Source organism: Onychostruthus taczanowskii, unplaced genomic scaffold (assembly GCF_017590055.1).
Source record: "Onychostruthus taczanowskii isolate IOZ18803 unplaced genomic scaffold, ASM1759005v1 scaffold167, whole genome shotgun sequence".
Classification (NCBI taxonomy): Eukaryota; Metazoa; Chordata; class Aves; order Passeriformes; family Passeridae; genus Onychostruthus; species Onychostruthus taczanowskii.
The window spans coordinates 938,605-955,688 of NW_024498873.1; the positions used below are offsets into that span (position 1 = coordinate 938,605).

The 17,084-nt window shown below is 39.2% G+C and overlaps 1 protein-coding gene across 4 annotated transcripts in view; it reads left to right on the forward strand.

The window, feature by feature from the left end:
* The first annotated feature begins 144 nt into the window (after positions 1–144).
* Positions 145–17,084, forward strand: part of AUH (AU RNA binding methylglutaconyl-CoA hydratase) — a 112,528-nt gene continuing 95,588 nt past the window's right edge. For 3 of the 4 annotated variants that reach the window (XM_041399629.1, XM_041399627.1, XM_041399628.1), the window contains exons 1-3: positions 145–212; positions 9,204–9,271; positions 9,369–9,456. In XM_041399629.1, the coding sequence (XP_041255563.1) occupies positions 9,269–9,271; positions 9,369–9,456 (91 nt within the window). In that variant the 5' untranslated portion in view covers positions 145–212; positions 9,204–9,268. The remainder of the gene's footprint in view (positions 213–9,203; positions 9,272–9,368; positions 9,457–17,084) is intronic. The other variant, XM_041399630.1, reaches the window with a different exon arrangement.

A 17,084-nucleotide genomic window follows, 5' to 3' on the forward strand; every position in this document is an offset into this window, starting at 1 on the left:
CGGGCTCGGCCTCGGCCTCCTGCACGCCCGGCTCAGGTTCGCAGCCGCAGCCGCCGCGACCTCCGCCGCCCTCGGCCGCACCGGCCACCGCGCGCCCCCGCTGCCGGGAGGCGTCGCCGCCGCCGCTCTCCCCTCGGCCGGGAGGAGCTACGGCTCCCAGGCGAAGGAAGAGGAGGAGCTGCGCGTCCGGTACCTGGACGATGAGCACAAAGGTAATGAGGGGAAGGCGGCTGTGCACCTGCTGTCCCGGCCTGGGCGGGGTGACCCTTGCGGGGCAGAGAGAGGGCGGCCCTGGGGGAGCTGCCCGGCGGCGAGAGGCGGGAAGAGAGCGGTGGCTCCTCCTTCTCCTTGTCTCCGCGGCCGGGGTTGCGTCGCAGAGTGCTGGGAGCTGTCGGCATGGCATGGCATGGCAGTGGCAGAACTGGGTCGGCTTGGTTTTTCTTGGCTCTTCACTGCATCGTAGAACGGTTCGGGTTAGGAAGGACCTGGAATGGTTCTAACTCCTCCGCCATGGGCAGGGACACCTCGTACTATACCAGATTTGCTTAGAGCTCCATCCAGCCGGGCTTTGAACACGTCAAGGAATGGGGCATCCACAGCTTTGGTGGGCAACCTATTCCAGTGCCTCACCAGCCTCACAGTAAAGATTTTCCTCCTGTTAACTAATATAGACCTGTTCTCTTTCAATTTGAGCCAGTTCCACCTTCTCCTGTTGCTACATGCCCTTTCAGGTAGGTTCCCTTCAGGTACTGGAAGGCTGTGATTAGGTCACTTCAAAATCTTCTCATTTCTACACAGAACAGTTCTAATTATGTCAGCCTTTCTTTGTAGGAGAAGTGTCCTGTTCTTATCATCTTGATGGCCTCTGGACTCACTCCCACAGTTCCATGTCCTCCCTGTGCTGGGACCCCAGAGCTGGATGCAGGGTTCCAGGTGGGCTCTCAGCAGAGCAGAGCAGAGGGGCAGAATCCCCTCCCTCCCCTGCTGCCCACGCTGCTTTGGATGCAGCCCAGGACGTTTGGGTTTCTGGGCTGGCAGTGCCCATAGCTGGGTCATGTCCAGCCTCTCAGCCACCAGCACCCCCAAGTCCTTCTCCCCAGGGCTGCTCTCCATCTGCTCATCCTCAGCCTGTGCTGGTACTGGGGATTGTCCTGACCCAGTTGAAGCACCTTGCATTTGGTCTTGTTAAAACTCATGAGATTCCCTTGGGCCCACTTCATGAGCTTGTCTGCGTTGTTGTGGATGTCATCTCGTCCTTGAGGTGTGTCAACAGCATCACTCTTATTTTCTAGAGTACTGCAGCATATGTACTGTGATTGGGAGGTACATACACCTCTGTGAACTGGCATCTGTTTGCCACTCTAATTCTGAATGAAGTTTAGCAGCAAATGTCTAGAGTCATGCTGCTTCAGACATCAGTTTTGTGCTTGTGTGCAGGGGGCAGAGAGGGCAAAAAACTGATAGCCATATTTTCTGTGGTGGAAGGTATGGCTTCAGTATTCTCTCATCTCATGATAATAATCATCTCATCCTCCTCCATGCTTTTAGTGTTGTCAGCTATTACTCACTTTTTTCTACTCGACTGTACCAAGAGTCTTATTTTAACTCACCTGTTTAAAAAAAAAGAAAGAAAATCTGTGCTCCTTAGTGACATGCAGCCAGTGCATCACAGCACAGACACTTTGTACTTCCTGTTCTGATATGGTGCTCTCTGGATTTTGGAAGTTTTCCACTTCTTTTGGTGTTTGTCACTTCCTTCCCCTGTGGATGCAGCAGGGCTAGGAATGGTGGGGAAGAAGTAAATGCAAACTCTGTTCCTGAGGTTTTATTTATTTAGCCATGATGGAGAGGGCCATAATACAGGGTTTTGGTTATCTGCAGCACATGAATCTCTTTACATGGAAGATATATCTTGGAACCACCATGTGTTGAGAGGTACAGTTTAGTTTGCATCTTTGAGCACATTAACTCAGCTATTTCACACCTACTGCCAATTTAGGCAAATGCCTGTGAGTTGAGTATGTATGCCTGTACATAGATTTGTATACATATACAGAGAGGTAACTTTAAAACTTTGAATTTTAGTATGAGCTTAGAAGATTATTTTTTCTTTTTCAAGAGAAAACTGATGTTGTGCTTTCATCTGAGGGCAGGTTTTTGTCATTATTTAGTAAAGATGATATAATCTGATCCTGAAATTATTTTCTGTCTTGTAGTTCTTTTCCCAAATCCTTCCACTTCCTTTAAAATGTACTACTTTAGTGCTGTTTTTCCAGCTGACTGTGCAACTTGGAATTAGTTTAAAACATCTCTTCAGATTGTTTCGGTATTATTTTAAGTTAAGGAAGAGAACAAGACAGGAGCAAAGAGGAGTTTGTAAAATCTTAGAAGAGTGTTTTTCCATGCTTATTTTGTGCTTTACCAAGAAGTGGTAGAAAATATCACGATCTTACATACATTTACATATTTACATACTTACTTACAACTTTTATTTCTGTTACACAACAAGCATAAAATTAGGCAGTGTGTTCCAGCTGTTGAATCAGCTAAGAATCATTGTTTTTGTAATGTTATGGAGGTATTTCATACTGAATATGTAGCCTAATGCCCCAAAACTTGGAGATAGTATTTGTAGTGTTAAAGCAGCTGTTAGCATAAGGAAGGATTCAATCAGTGTACTTGTAATTAATGAATTCTCTTAAATGGAAGGGATTTTCTTTGGTATTGTCTTTCAGAAGGACATAGAAACAAGCGCTGTTTGTTAGAAAAAGATAAGAACAAGGATGTAGAAATAGGCCAGAAGGAGACATTAACTTTATATGCCTTCTTCAGCAGCACAAAGAGCAGGCAACATTTCTGCAGAAGAAACTTGGCTCTGCTTCCTCCCTGTAGTGCTAGCACATCCTCCTCATCACCTTGTACACCAAGTTCATCTGTATTTATCTGCTTACAGCATGTAATATCTCTGCTTAATGAGGACACCAGCTCTGTAAACAGATAAATACAGATGAACTTGGTGTACAAGGTGCTGTTTTCTACCCTGCCATTCCTTGAGCTACCATTTCATGTTCTTGACTTCCCCACATGGTAGTCTGGTACCCCTGTGGCCTCGTCACACCATCCCATTACATACTTCTTGACTTCATGCACATTCAGACCCTGCTGTCTGACTACCTTTTGTGGCACACACATGCTTGTTGATGCTGTGCTTGTGTTCTTGCACATGCTTAGTGTTTCCATGTTGCTCAGGGAGGACTGTGAATACTGGGGAGGAAGGAAAACTGGCGGTACCTGCCTCATGTACAGGCACATGTTTTGTAGCACTAGACAAATCTTTGCCTTTAGGCAAAGTAGCAAACTGTTCTGCTTCATATCACTTCCATGTGATTTGCATACCTCAGGTCTTGGGAGGTTGTTAAACATGAAGTAAAGTGAGGCTATGTTGGCAAAGGCTAGTTATTGAAATTTTAACTCAAGGCTTTCCAGCTTACAAGTTTGAAATTTGACCGGAACTAGAATACAAAAGGAGTGAGATTTTTGAAGAATGTGATTGAAAAATACCTCTATATTCTGCCCATGTTGCAACTTGTGACGCTCTTAGTGTCAGTTTTCTGTGTATTGTTTTTTTTAAATTAAGTATGTATATTTTACTTCAATTGAGATTCTATTTGATCATCAGTAGGGCTGAAATGTATTACAGCTATTGACATTTCAGAACTTAGTCAAATTGCATTAGTGATCTCATTACAAATTTAAATGACCCTAGTGCTTTGGATTTTTAAGTTATAGGTGTAATTGGGAGAAATATCTTTTTAGTCTTGACTCCAGTGTAGCAGTGCCACTTGCTGTAATGTGATATAAATATTTTTAAAATTTAGATTTTACACTAGAATGACTCCTTATGGTCAAATTTCCCAGCTGGGTTTGGTTCAGTTTAGAATAAGACAGTTTTTTGTCTTCATCAGTTAGAATTTTAATGTACATGGAATGGGCAAACCAAATACAGTCTTGGTTGAAGTTGTTTGCTCAGAGGTTGGAAAATGACATCTAGCTAATAAATTGGAAAAACATCCCGTTCATTTGTTATGTTTAAAGCAGGGCTGAGCAGGTGAGATCTACTAACTTAAGAAATGCAGAAAAGAGTTAAATCAGAATTTAGAGATGAAACAGGCTCAGATAGGGTATTTTGAAGAGTGTTGTGGTGCTTTTAAAAAGTGCTGGTTGGTACACATCTGTGTGATTTTTCACTTAAATACTTCTTGATATGATGATTAATGAAAGCCACCAGAATTGTGCATGATGTATTCACCATATGTTCCTGTTTTGCTTGAGAAACTACCTCAGAATAATAAACATCTAAGTCCACTTGTCTGCCTTGGTGTATCTGAGTAGTTAAGTGAAACAAGCTTAAAAATAACTTACTTTGATCGCCCTTCCACTTTTCAAAGCATAATTCAGACTTTTTAAAATATTTTTTTGATTATGGGAAATGACCTGTGTGTGTGTATTTAATGGAAATAAATAATAAAATAAATACAAATAAAAATAATTCTGCAAGTACTTTATATGCAGATGTAGTGAATCTTTCAAACTCTGGCAAAATGTCTAATTTAAAGACAAGATGAATTTTTAACCATTTAAATGCATTTCTACCAAACGCTGAGGATGAATACTTTGATCTCTAAAACGTACAAGATAAAAGAGATAAAAAACATTATTAAAATTAAGATCTCCTGTGTGCTGTTACAAACAGTAGTTAAACCAGGATTTAATCTCTTCACTTTATTCAAGTATTAAATTTAGTGATTGCTATGAAACCAGGATGTTTCTGGGAATGTACGGATATTTTAAAGCTATCTTCCAGACACGTATGTGTCCTTATTTCAGTGAAAGACATCTCTTGGTTTTACTATGCTTTCATTTTATAATATAACTTTCATTTTTGTCATGTAACTTTTATAACTTTCATTTCCTTTTTCTCTTAAACACTGAGAATTATACCACAAGCAGCTTTCTCTTTTGATAGGGGCGACTTGTAAGTAGAGAACATATTGTACATTTATGTATGCTTTGCCTCTAATGGTTGGCTAGGAAAGTAGTATACAGGAATATTGCTACTTATATTAGACAGCACTGGGAATCATCGTCTCTTGGAGAGCCTAGCCAAGAGCCTAGTTAAGATGAAGTTAGTTTTTGGTATGCAGATATATTTTTAATAGTTGGACATTGTGTGCTGAAGTGTGTCGCAGAAATAATGTGGGGATGACTCCCAGGAAAAACGATGACCTTAATATTTGGTTTAGCATTATGTGAGTGCTTATTCCTTCTTAGTAGATCTGTCACTTGTTTGATACCATACAGATATATCAACAAAGCAAATACTACTACTACTAGTACTACTACTAATTTCTACTTCTATTTATTAATGAATTAATTTATTATTATATATTTATTAATTTATTAACTTTATTATATATTTTCTTTCTCAAGTAGAGTTTTCAAACAGTTTATTTTAAAGTATTTTGGAAAGCACATATATTTGTGTGTTCTTTAGGAAGAATGAACCGTGATTAGATGCTTTAGATGACAATGTAACAGGTATTATTGAAAAGTCACCGCCCTCAGGTCAAGTCCGCCATAATTGGAATATGGGAAACAGTGTACTGATCTTTAAAAGGTACAGACAGCTAAAGCTTGGGAACTAGGGACCTGTGAGCCACACATCGGTGCCTCCCCTCTGTGATGAACAGATCCTTCTACAAGCTGTGCTGAGGGGCATGGAGGACAGGGAGGTGATTCAAGACAGACAGCATGGGTTCACCAAGGGCATGTCCTGCCTGACCAAGCCAGTGACCTTGAATGATGGAGTTGACTCCATCAGTGGATAAGGGAATGGCTACAGCTGTCATTTATCTGGACTTCTGGAAAGCCTTTTGCAGAGTTCCCCACAACACTCTTCTTTCTTAAGTGGAGAGAGATGGATTTGGTGGATGGACTGTTCAGTGGATGAGAAGTTGATTGAATGGTGGCGTCCAGAGTGTAGTGGTCAATGGCTCAGGATGCTGATGGACGTCAGTGACAAGCGGTGTGCCTCAGGGGTCTATACTGGGACCACTGTGATTTAGCATCTTCATTGATGATATAGATTAGGGGATTGAGTTTACCTTCAGCAGATTTTTATATGATACTAAGCTGAGTGGTGCAGTTGACACACTTGAAGGATATAATGCTATCCAAAGGGACCTGGACAAACTTGGGAAGTGGGTCCATGGGAATCTCATAAAATTTGACAAGACCAAGTGCAAGGTGCTTCAACTGGGTCAGAGTAATCTCAGGTATCAGCCCAGGCTGAGGATGAGCAGATGGAGAGCAGCCCTAAGGAGAAGGACTTGGGGGTGCTGGTGGCTGAGAGGCTGGACATGCCCCAGCCATGGGCAATGCCAGCCCAGAAAGCCAAACGTGTCCTGGGCTGCATCCAAAGCAGCGTGGGCAGCAGGGGAGGGAGGGGATTCTGCCCCTCTGCTCTGCTCTGCTGAGAGCCACCTGGAACCCTGCATCCAGCTCTGGGGTCCCAGCACAGGGAGGACATGGAACTCTTGGAGTGAGTCCAGAAGAGCCATGAATATGATTAGAGGGATGAAGTACCTTTCCTGTGAAAAAAGTCTGAGGGAATTGGAATTGTTCATCCTTTGAGATAGCCTACTGTGACATTCCATATTCTAAAAGGAACCTGTAAGAAACATAGAGAGGGACTTTAAATTGGAAGAGAGCTGGTTTAGTTTAGATATTAGGAAGAGATTCTTTAAGTTTAGGGACTGAAAGTAGTTGCCTAGAGAAGTTGGGGATACCCCATTCCTGGAGCTGTTCAAGGCCATGTTGGACAGGCCTCTGGATAACCTGGTCTAGTGCAAGGTGTCCCTGCAGGAGGCTTGGAACTAAATGATCTTCAAGGTCCCTTCCGTCCTCAGGATGCTCAGATCTTGTAGTAATGGCATATCAGAACTATAATGATTCAAATGTGACTGTAAGGCGTGTCTTTTGTATATATAGTGCTGCAATATGTAGGTATCCCTTGCAAACCTTTTATACTTTTCCTCTTGCAATTCTTGCTTCATATTTTTTTCATGCTTAAATGAAAACAACTGGGTGGGTGCTGTCTTTATCTTTTACTTTTGTAAAAGGAAGCAGAAGTGGTAGTTTTGTGACTTGATACGACACTGCTAAGCAAAAATTGACTTGTATGATTTGTCTTCAAGGATAATTCCTTTGTAGGAAAAAAATCTTCAAGGTACTTTAGTGTTAAGTGAAGCTTCCTTCTGAATACACTATTGGTGGTGGTGGAGTAGCAGTCTTTGGGCTCCAGTGCAGAGAAGAAAAATTCAAGTGTCATTAAGTGTTATTGCCATTAAGTATAACATGCTTCTGAAAAGGATGCTATATCCTGACTGAAGTATGGTTTGGTGCAATAACATCTCTAGTTTATTCACGCATGGGATTTATAGTGCCTGAAAATCAAAGTGAAGTCAGGGTGAAGGGTTTTTTTGTTGCTTTAATGTAGGATGATGCTTTTGCCTAATCTACTTGTGTTGAACATCTAAAATATTTGAATTTGGAGTGATCCTCCTCCTGGAGAAGTAGTTGTAGCAGTTGAAGAAAAGTGATACAGCACCACTTGTTTTTTCTTAACAGCATATAAACAGATTCCTATGCAAATGCTGAGTAACGACCTTTGCAGGTGGTCCTGTATGAATATCTTCAGCCATAAGTATAAGCATGGGAATTCAGGCTTGTAGAACAGGGGAATGAAGGTCATTTGGGTTGACTTGGTTCCACTCCTTTTTAGGAGATATCTATACTTAACAATTGACTGTACCTTAAGAACAAGAAAGGCATGTGTGCTTTATTGCTGCATTTGACACTATTTTTATTTGAATCTTGACAGTGGTAGCTGGCAAATGGAAGACTTTGTCTTCAAATTGGTAACTGCAGAAGGAGCAGGAGCTCTTTTAAATCCTGTCTTGTCTGTATGTGTGTGCAACATACATGCAGGAGGAAGAAGAGGAAGGGAGCTCAGACACTAATGGGTCAGTCCTAAGTGAGGACAGGTTTTCCAGAAACAGAAGCAGTACGCACTGAGATGACAAGGAAGGCTACAAGAGCATAATTATATATAGATTGTACATTCAAAACTGACCGGTGAAGTAGTAATCACCTGGGCAAACACTAAGTTTCTGGAATTCTGTTTTTTCCTATCACCTATGGGTTGGTGGCAATACTGTGGGCATTTTTGTTTGAGACAGAACTTCCTTTCTGCCTTTCATTCCTGGTCTTGCTCTAGTCCTTTTTTCCCCCTTATCCTTGCATTTTCTGCATAAAAGGTCCTGATGATAAAATGTTACCAGGACCAGATCCGGACTGTGTACTGGTGTTTTGAACTCAGGCAGCTGTGTGGGTTCAGGCAGTAATTGTCTAAAAGATTGCTATAGTTGTGGTAAACTTAGGCATTGCCAAAATCGACTTTTCAGAATTTTCCTCTTTGATATTAATGCCAGTTAAGGTGAGGGGAGCATAATAAAGACAATTTTTGTTTCTGCTGCAGCATTCAAACCAATGCACAGGTAACCAGTCAGTTAGACAATTGACCGGTAACTGGACTAGGGGAGCTGTGAACGTGTCTTTGGAGCCATGTACCAAGCATTGAACTTAATTTTTGTGTTTCAGGGAGAATTTTTGTTTGATTTTTTTCCTTTTTAAACAAAAATATTTTTCCTATTGGTGGCATTCTTTCTATGTTTATTACTTCCTTTTACCTGTATCAGAGTTGCTCTTTGCTCTGATATGCTTTAAAAAGTCTCTGGAGATAGGCTCTCTAAATATGGAAATATGTGCTTTACAATTAAGCATCTTTCCTGACGGTGTGTCACACTTCATGCACAAACATGAAATTTTTGCATGCAGTTGTGTAATTCTACATTCAACCTTTGTAAGCACTGTTTCCACACGACAATGTTAGGGCCCTGTTTTGTTCTTAAAGTAAGTGTCATTTCTGTTGAGTATTGAAAAGAATAAATAATTTTATTTTCTTTCAGAAACTCAGTAGTGATTACACTAGCATTTTTTTCAGTCCTTAATGCCTTTTGTATAATTTCAAAATAATAATAATGTTACATTGTAACAATGATGTGATCTTTCTTCCTCTCCAGGAATTGTGGTGCTTGGATTAAACAGATCTCATGCCAAGAATGCACTTAGCAAAAACCTTGTAAAAATGGTAAGTGAAAAGAATAGTTTTTACTGTAAAGGGGAAGTATTGGAATGAAGCACTTTAAAAAGTGTTTGGTGATTCCTCTTCCTCCTTTTCCCTGTAGATGTCAAAAGCTGTGGATGCTTTGAAATCTGATAAGAAAGTACGAACTGTTGTATTCCGGAGTGAAGTGCCGGGGATATTCTGTGCTGGTATGCAAACTTAATTCTCCTAAAAATCTGGAAATCCGTATTCTCTTATTGCACTAAAAAAAAAAAAAAAAAAAAAAAAAAGCCCAGATTCCAAGGAAACATGTCCTTTTTATGAAATATATTCATTTCAGTAACAAAGAAAACATTTTTAAATTATTTTCGTCAATTGCTAAAACAAATCAAATATTGGGTTTATTCTTTCTGTGTCATAAAGTATTTCAAAATATATACTAGTTTAACCATGATAGTAAAAAAACATTTAATTGATCTAGAAACTCTTGCAAGTGTGTCAGAATAAGATGCAAATAATTTGAGGCCATATAAAGAGGCTTTGTTGAAAGCTGTATCAAACCTTTCTTTTAAATGCATTAACTTGTACTTTTAATTAAAGAAACATATGTAAACTTAAAATTTCATTATGAATATGCATGTTACTGCAGGCTGAATGTATTCTCAAATTAAAAACAAATCAAAACAAAAAGCACACACCCCAGCCCACATATCCAACAGTACATGCATCTTGCCAAAATGCTCCAAAAAGCAAAAGCTCTCATCTACCAGATGCTGGGAAACAGAATTTGCTGACATGTCAAGATCAATTCATACAGCAGTATCTTTTACGAATATCAAGTGAATTATCTTATTTAAAAATGTTTCAACCAGTTCTTACTGTATTCAAATTTAATTTACATCCATTTGAAATGGAAAACAGCAGTAAAACAGTTTGCTCTAATACATTAATAGAACTGTCAAGAAAGAGATCAGTTCTGAAATTTTATTTTTCTGATCATTTGTGTAGTTGTCGTTCTTGATAACCCCAAATAACATAATTAATTTACTTTTAAATGCAGAATAGTTTTTCCAATTTTTAAATATGTAATGTACCTAAACACTTTTAGTTAAGTTTAAAATTCTTCTTGTGCCTTTTAGTAAGGCTGTTTTCATGCTGATGCAGTTTGCACTTAAAAGCCTTGTGGAAATAATTGTCTTGGAAAAAAGGGGATAATCAATTCAGTGCTTAGTAATACATATAAATAGGTTAAATACGTATGTATTAATCAGCATATGTAATTTAAAGGTTGTATCTTGTTTTAAATCAAGAAGTTTTAAATTTTAGTCATCTCAGGAAAAAAACCTGTCGTTTTTAAACTGATGAAGAATGAAGCATCAGAGCAACACATGAAAATGGTGTTTCAAGTTAAATGTTATGTACTTGAAATAAAAAGATAGCTGTTGGAGTTTATAATGATTTTTTTTTTACATTCTTGAATTTTGTAATAGTGATATATTGGAAATAGGAAAGCAGACATACTGATTTTGAGGGAGAGTAGCTCAGGTATGCTACTATTATTGTACTTATGAGCTCCAAGTATTCTCCAGTGTTCTTTGTTAGCTGTCTTTTCTGAGCTGTTTTGGTATAAAGATTTAACGTACTCATTCCTGCTTGTTTGTCTGGCTTAGAAAACCAAGCAATACAGAATATGTATTAAGAAATAACAACAGAGAAGATACCAGGACATTAGGAAGGAAAATTAGTCCTGAAAAGAAGACTGTGAAAGACAAGGGCTGGGTAGCTATATTGGATCTTAACCCAGGGAGTAGAGACAGGGTGTCTCTAGGTGTCTCTAATTTTAAAAAAGTGATGGGTAAAACAAGTGTCCTAAGAAAGGAGATTCATGTAGCTGAACAATGAATAAATGATGTTCCAACAGTGGTGACTGAAATTTAGAATAAAACAGAATACCTGAGGCAGAGTTTGTTACTGAAAATAGATGAAAATTGCACAGTGGGTGGATGGATTGCTTCAATAGGTGACTTTAATGGGTGTCTCTAAAGAGAACGATAATAGAGGAAGCATAGTGAGATCTGGAAAAAACAGGTTAATAGCTTAGGGAAGTAAGATGAGGAGAGGAACATACTGGATGTAAGAAGGCAGTTTCTGGAGGGGACTCAGGAAATTCAGTAGAACAGAAGAGTTTTCAAACTTAAATGTTAAAGGAGAATATGTTACTTCAAGAACATTTAATTTCCTTAAAAAATGCAAGGATCATCTTGTGAAATGTCACATTTTCTTTTGCCTTATAGTGCTATTTAGTTAGGCTAAACCTGGAATTTTATGGGGTTTTTTTTGTATTTCCTCAATAATGTTTTCTTTCTAACATGTGTGGGAATGTATGTTTTTCAAAATACACTTTTATGATTATTTTTTGGACCACCATCTGATGTTTGGCAGACCTCATATTGAGAAACTTTGTCCTGGAATGTAGTTCCCTTTTATGTGAGGAATGAAGTCCAAGATCATTAAATCCTGCCATTCCTTAGCTATCAACACATATCTGTGAAAGCCACAAGCCAAGTGTCTTGTTTCCTTCTAAGGCCTAGTCCACAAAACATGACATCCAACCATTTTTCTCAAAGTAGAAGTGTGGATGATTAAAATATTTAAGCTCTTTTGATGTCTGATGCAGATTTGGGTGTGATTTCAAATTATGGTATTTTTGCATGGTGAAATCAGAGTGGGACAAAAATGGAATTGTATAAAAAAATGTAGAGATGTGCCAGAAATCATACCCTTTCATTCCTGCATAAAAAATCACTTTAAGTCTTTACCTATCTTTTTTGTGTCTCCTTTTTAATAGTTTATGCATCCATGTGTGCAGAAAGCTCCTCATTAATGCTCTAGGACTGATCAAAAGGGACACCCAGAAATCAAAGCCTTGCATGTCTGGGGTTAAGAGTATCTATGATTATGCATAGGCTATGTCTTTGAGTAATTATGTCTGTAAGGGCTTCTTGTGCTTCCATTAGAAATGCTCTGTCACTGAGTCACTTCTTGGCTCCTTTCTTTCTACATCTGAAATCAAATAGGTTAAGTATTGGTCTTTCTGGAGTGAACATGTATGACCAGTCCTGGCCTATGTAAGCCGAGGCTGTGTACTTGCACCGTTCTGCAGCCAAAGTAGGTGAGTCTGTAAAGGAGTCTTTATTTCCTGACAGTGTTCCATTCTTGAGGAAGGCATAGGCTTATGCATGGAATAAGGCAGGTGTCCCATGGGTAAAATGTCTGTGATCAAGTAGTCGTGGGCTGTGCTGTATTGACACAAAGTGCCAAATTACATTCACATGTAATTTGATTTTTCTTTATTAATATAATTTTAACATGTGTGTATTAGTGATATTGCTGAGGTGCTTTTTGTGAGCAGATTTTTCAGCTTTTTTCATCTTCAAAATATTTCTAGAAGTAAGTCTGCATAATAGTGTTGGATGGTACAGTACTGTGAGGAAGAGAGGAGGCAGTATCCACAAGTTGTTGCAAAATCTAATTTTGTGTTGGTGTGTTTGCAGAATGGATAAGATTGGAAGACACTTCAGTGAGGTCATCTAGTCCAACCTCACTGCTCAATTAGAGTAATTCTGGAGACAGTTTTAGAGCTGCTTCTGATTTTAACTACATGAAGTCAAAAAAAAAGTACAAATAAAATGCTTTCTTTAAAAGCAGTTTTTCCAGTTTTCAGAGAGTATTGGAGAATGGCTTTGGTCTGGAGAATTGAACCAGCTAATATTGCACCTTAAAGCTTTTGTTGTTTTGTTGTTTTCTAAGGCTTTGAATAGAAGCTGAGATAATATTTATAAAACTTGTAGTTATTGTAGAATTTTACCTTTGGATGTGTTTTGGCTGAAGCTGAAGACTGCTGCATGGTTCTAAGTCTCAAGTTTTCTTCTGTTTTTTCCCATCTCACCCACTCTTAAGAGTATGTTTGATGATGTGAAATAGGGATTATGCTATATTTTGCAATTTAAAACTATGGGATCAAGTAATAATCTTAACCTTTTAAACAGTTTTATGTGTTGATGGTTATAGTGATTAAAGAAACAGGTACTGATTATATTCTTTTCCTTCTACCTGTTTGCTTGCTGTTCCTTTGTATTGTTGTTTTTTCTTGGTTATGTCATGTTCCTCCATTCCTCTTTTCATGTCCAGTCAAGAAAGCATTAAAAAAACACATTCTTCCTGTATTTGTCTCATTGGCCCATAGTTCATTAGTTCAATTTACAGCTCATGCTAATAAATAAAATCCCTTTACCATTCAAAGTAGTTTTACCATTCAGAGTAGTACCTCTGGTGCCTGAACAACCAGGACAGTTGCTTAACTCTTACTGTCCAAGTCCAGTCAGAGATTATTTATCTTAAAAATCCACATATGAGTTGTTGTCACTTTCTCTGCATCCATCTGTTCTCTGTTGATGTGCAAAAAAAAATCCTTCTATCTCCTAAAGGAGAAAAGGACTAGAGGAACATGCTGGTTCTGGATTTTGATTTCCCTGGGAGAGTTAGGAGAGCTTTCTGTTTAACTTGTAACTTCTTAAGACTTTTGTGGTGACTGTGTTTAGAGTATAAGTATTTAGAACTGTCTCTCTTCAGGATTGTTTTTTCAAAGTGAACTGTACTATATGAAATAGATGTTTTGAGGTTGATGGGGTATTTGCTTTGTATATGTGTGCATGCAAAGAGAGCAAGCTTTGGAACAATTTTTACTTGACTTATTTGAAAAATGTTCTTTGGAGACCTTTTTTCAAAAATCTTTGAGACATACCAGAATATAGACAGTTAACTTTTTGCTGTTGTTGTAACAGGCTTTCAAGACAGTTTGAAAAATTCTGGTATTTGAGCTCTTTAAACCACTTTGACCTAAAAGTTACTGCAGCTTGGCCAATAAAGTCCCTTCTTGGAAAAGCAGAAGAAATCTCCGTGCCAGAAAAAAATTCTCCATTTGAATTTGTGGTATGAGTAAAGCCAACCCAAATGCTTTTCCTGTTGGCATAATTTGTCTGCATCAAAATTTCGTTTCCATCAGAGTTGAAATGGTTATATGGAGTTTAATTCCCGGCTGCTACTTCCAGCTCTTGCAGTTTTTCTGGCAGCAGTTTATGAAGCAGACAAGCCTGGTAGAGCAGATCCTTGAAGACTTCTTTGTTTATGAGGTTTTGGTATGGAGGAGTAGAGGAGTTTCATAATAGGTCTCAAATACTTGACCTACTCTTATTTTTATAGAACTAGCAGGAGTAGTAGGGAAGTATTACTGTGGGTGTAATCTCCTTTTTTCTTGCAGTCTCTGTTATGCAAGCAAGGAGGAATGTATACTTTCCCAGACCATATTTGGTTCTCCAGATTTCAGCTCCTGCACCAGAAACTGAGAAAAGATTTTGTGTATTACTCCATTCTTCCCTCTTAAGCATTCAGATCACACATGAAAATGTTTTAGTATTGTCTGAATATTTCTGTTGCTGCATGTACCTTTAATTCCCCCAAATAAATGCCTTATGATGTAGACTGTAGCTAGGTTCTTTCCTCTTTCTCATTCCAAGCTTTCACCAGTGTTCAGACTCCAAGTGCTGTTAGCTGCTTGTAGACTATTAGACTCAAGGACAGTTGCATTTCTCCTAGAGCAGCATCAGTGACATGAAATATGTTAGGTTGGTCAGCCATGTGGCAGCTCTGTCTTGTGGGTGTGCACAAGAGTGAGTGAGTGTGAGTCTTCTGTTACATTTGGATTCTGCAACTTGCTTTGTCCGATGCAGATGATTTTTGCTTCTTAATTTTGATGTTGTCTTTCTGGAATGATTAATTCCTGTCATTATTTTCTAGAGCACATGTTGAACAACTGAGCCAATAGAGAGTGCAGTTAGGATTGTGGTTTGATTCTCAAGTCTATATACAGAAAAAAATCCCAGTAAGAAAATCTGGTTTACGTATCTTTCTTTTGGAAGTACCTTAGTCATCTAACTCCAAATGCTCTTCTATTACCTGACAACACATACTAAATTTCAGAAATAACTAGAATGACAGGGGATTTTTCAGAGCTAAAAAATGCAAAAAGGAGTTTTCCTGGAGGTTTTTCAGCAAGAATATGAAAATCTAACAATATTCGGTTTTTTTTTGATTTGCAGAAGACTGATCCATTCCTGATGAGGAACCAGACACAAGGAATATAATAGGAAATTTGGTGGGACTGTACCCAACAGTGCAGTCTTCAAATCAGCATCTAATCAACTAGGCAATTTTAAGCTAAGAATCACTTGTCTGTATTCTCATTGGTTGGTGCAGTGCCTTACTTGAGAAAATGATAGAATTTGGTTTTCATTTGTTCAGTTTTCTGAAAATTATTCTCCAGTTGGGAATAGAGCTTTTAAACTAATGTATTTAGTTCACATGGGCCTCTCTAAGAAAAGACCAGGAGCTGCCCTGGTACTTGACAGAGCAAGCTGCAGCCAATTCCAAAACAGACCCATGACTGTCCAATGCGGAGTCTTTAAGAGATGCTGGTGGCACCTCTGTGATAACATATATATTAGAAATTGTAAAGAATCATGTGCAGCAGCCATGAGAGAGGAGTGAGAAAAAAATGGAAGAGGAGCAGCTGTGCAGACCCCCAGATCAGAAGCAAGGAAGGGGTGGAGGTGCTTCAAATGCCAAAGGAGAGATTCCCTTGCAGCCCAAAGACAAGACCATGTCAAAGCAGATTGTTGTCCTGCATCCCATGGAGGACCAATCTGGAGCAGATATCCACACTGCAGGCCATAAGGAACCCCATGCTGAAGCCGGTGGACACACCCTGGGCACACACCTCATGGAAACTGCAGCCCATGAAGAGCCTAGTCAGGAGCAGGGTCCTGGCAGAGTTGTGACCTGTGGGAGAGCAGCCTATATATGCCAGATGCGCTGGCAGTTGTGGCCCATGGGGGACCCATGCTGGAGAAGCCTGTTTTTAAGGACTGTGCCCTGTGGAAAGGACCGCGCTGAAGCAGTTCCTGAAGAACTGCGTCTCCCATGGGAAGTCCTGGGAAAGACTGTATTGTGTGGGAGAGATTCTATGCTGGAGCAGGGAAAAAGAGTGAGGAGGAAAGAGTGGCAGAGATGAAGTGTTATGGTTGAATTGCAAACCCCATTCCCCCTCCCTTTTTCTCTGCACAGCGGTGGGAAGAAGTGGGGAAGTTTAGTAACAAAGTTAAGTCAGGAAAAAAAGAAAAAAGAATGGTGAGGGGAAGATGGGTTTATTTTGGTTTTTGTTTCTCACTGTCTGCCTTTTATTGGCATTAAATTAAATTTATCTTTCCTTTGTCCAGTCTGTTTTGTGCATGATGGTAGCAAGTGAGTGATCTTCCTGTCTTTATCTTGATCCATGAGCTTTTAATTGTATTTTCTTCCCTATGTTGCTGAGGAGGGGAACTGGCAGAGAGCTTAAGTTAACCCACACATCCAGTCATTACGGATTTTTCAAAGTAAGATTGAGGGAAGACCTTTTTTCTTGAAGAGCTATGAATTGAGGGTGGATTGGTTATATAAAGTCTCAGAGCAACTTCTGTAAAAAATGGTCTAAAATAAAAGTAGTCAGGAAGATTTTTCTCCAGTTGAGTGAGTAGTGATCAGAGCTGTGTAATAAATATGGTTACAGAAGTTAAAGTGGAATAACCTCAACAGAAAAGACTAAATCTGTAACTACTTGGTTCTTTTTTCTACCCCTTACTTGAGGGGCAGGGTTTTTTTCTTAAGGCTTGTGTATGGCTTCTGTTTAGATGACTCACTCTTCCTTGTGTGCTCTGCAGACTTGTGTATGAAATACTGTGTG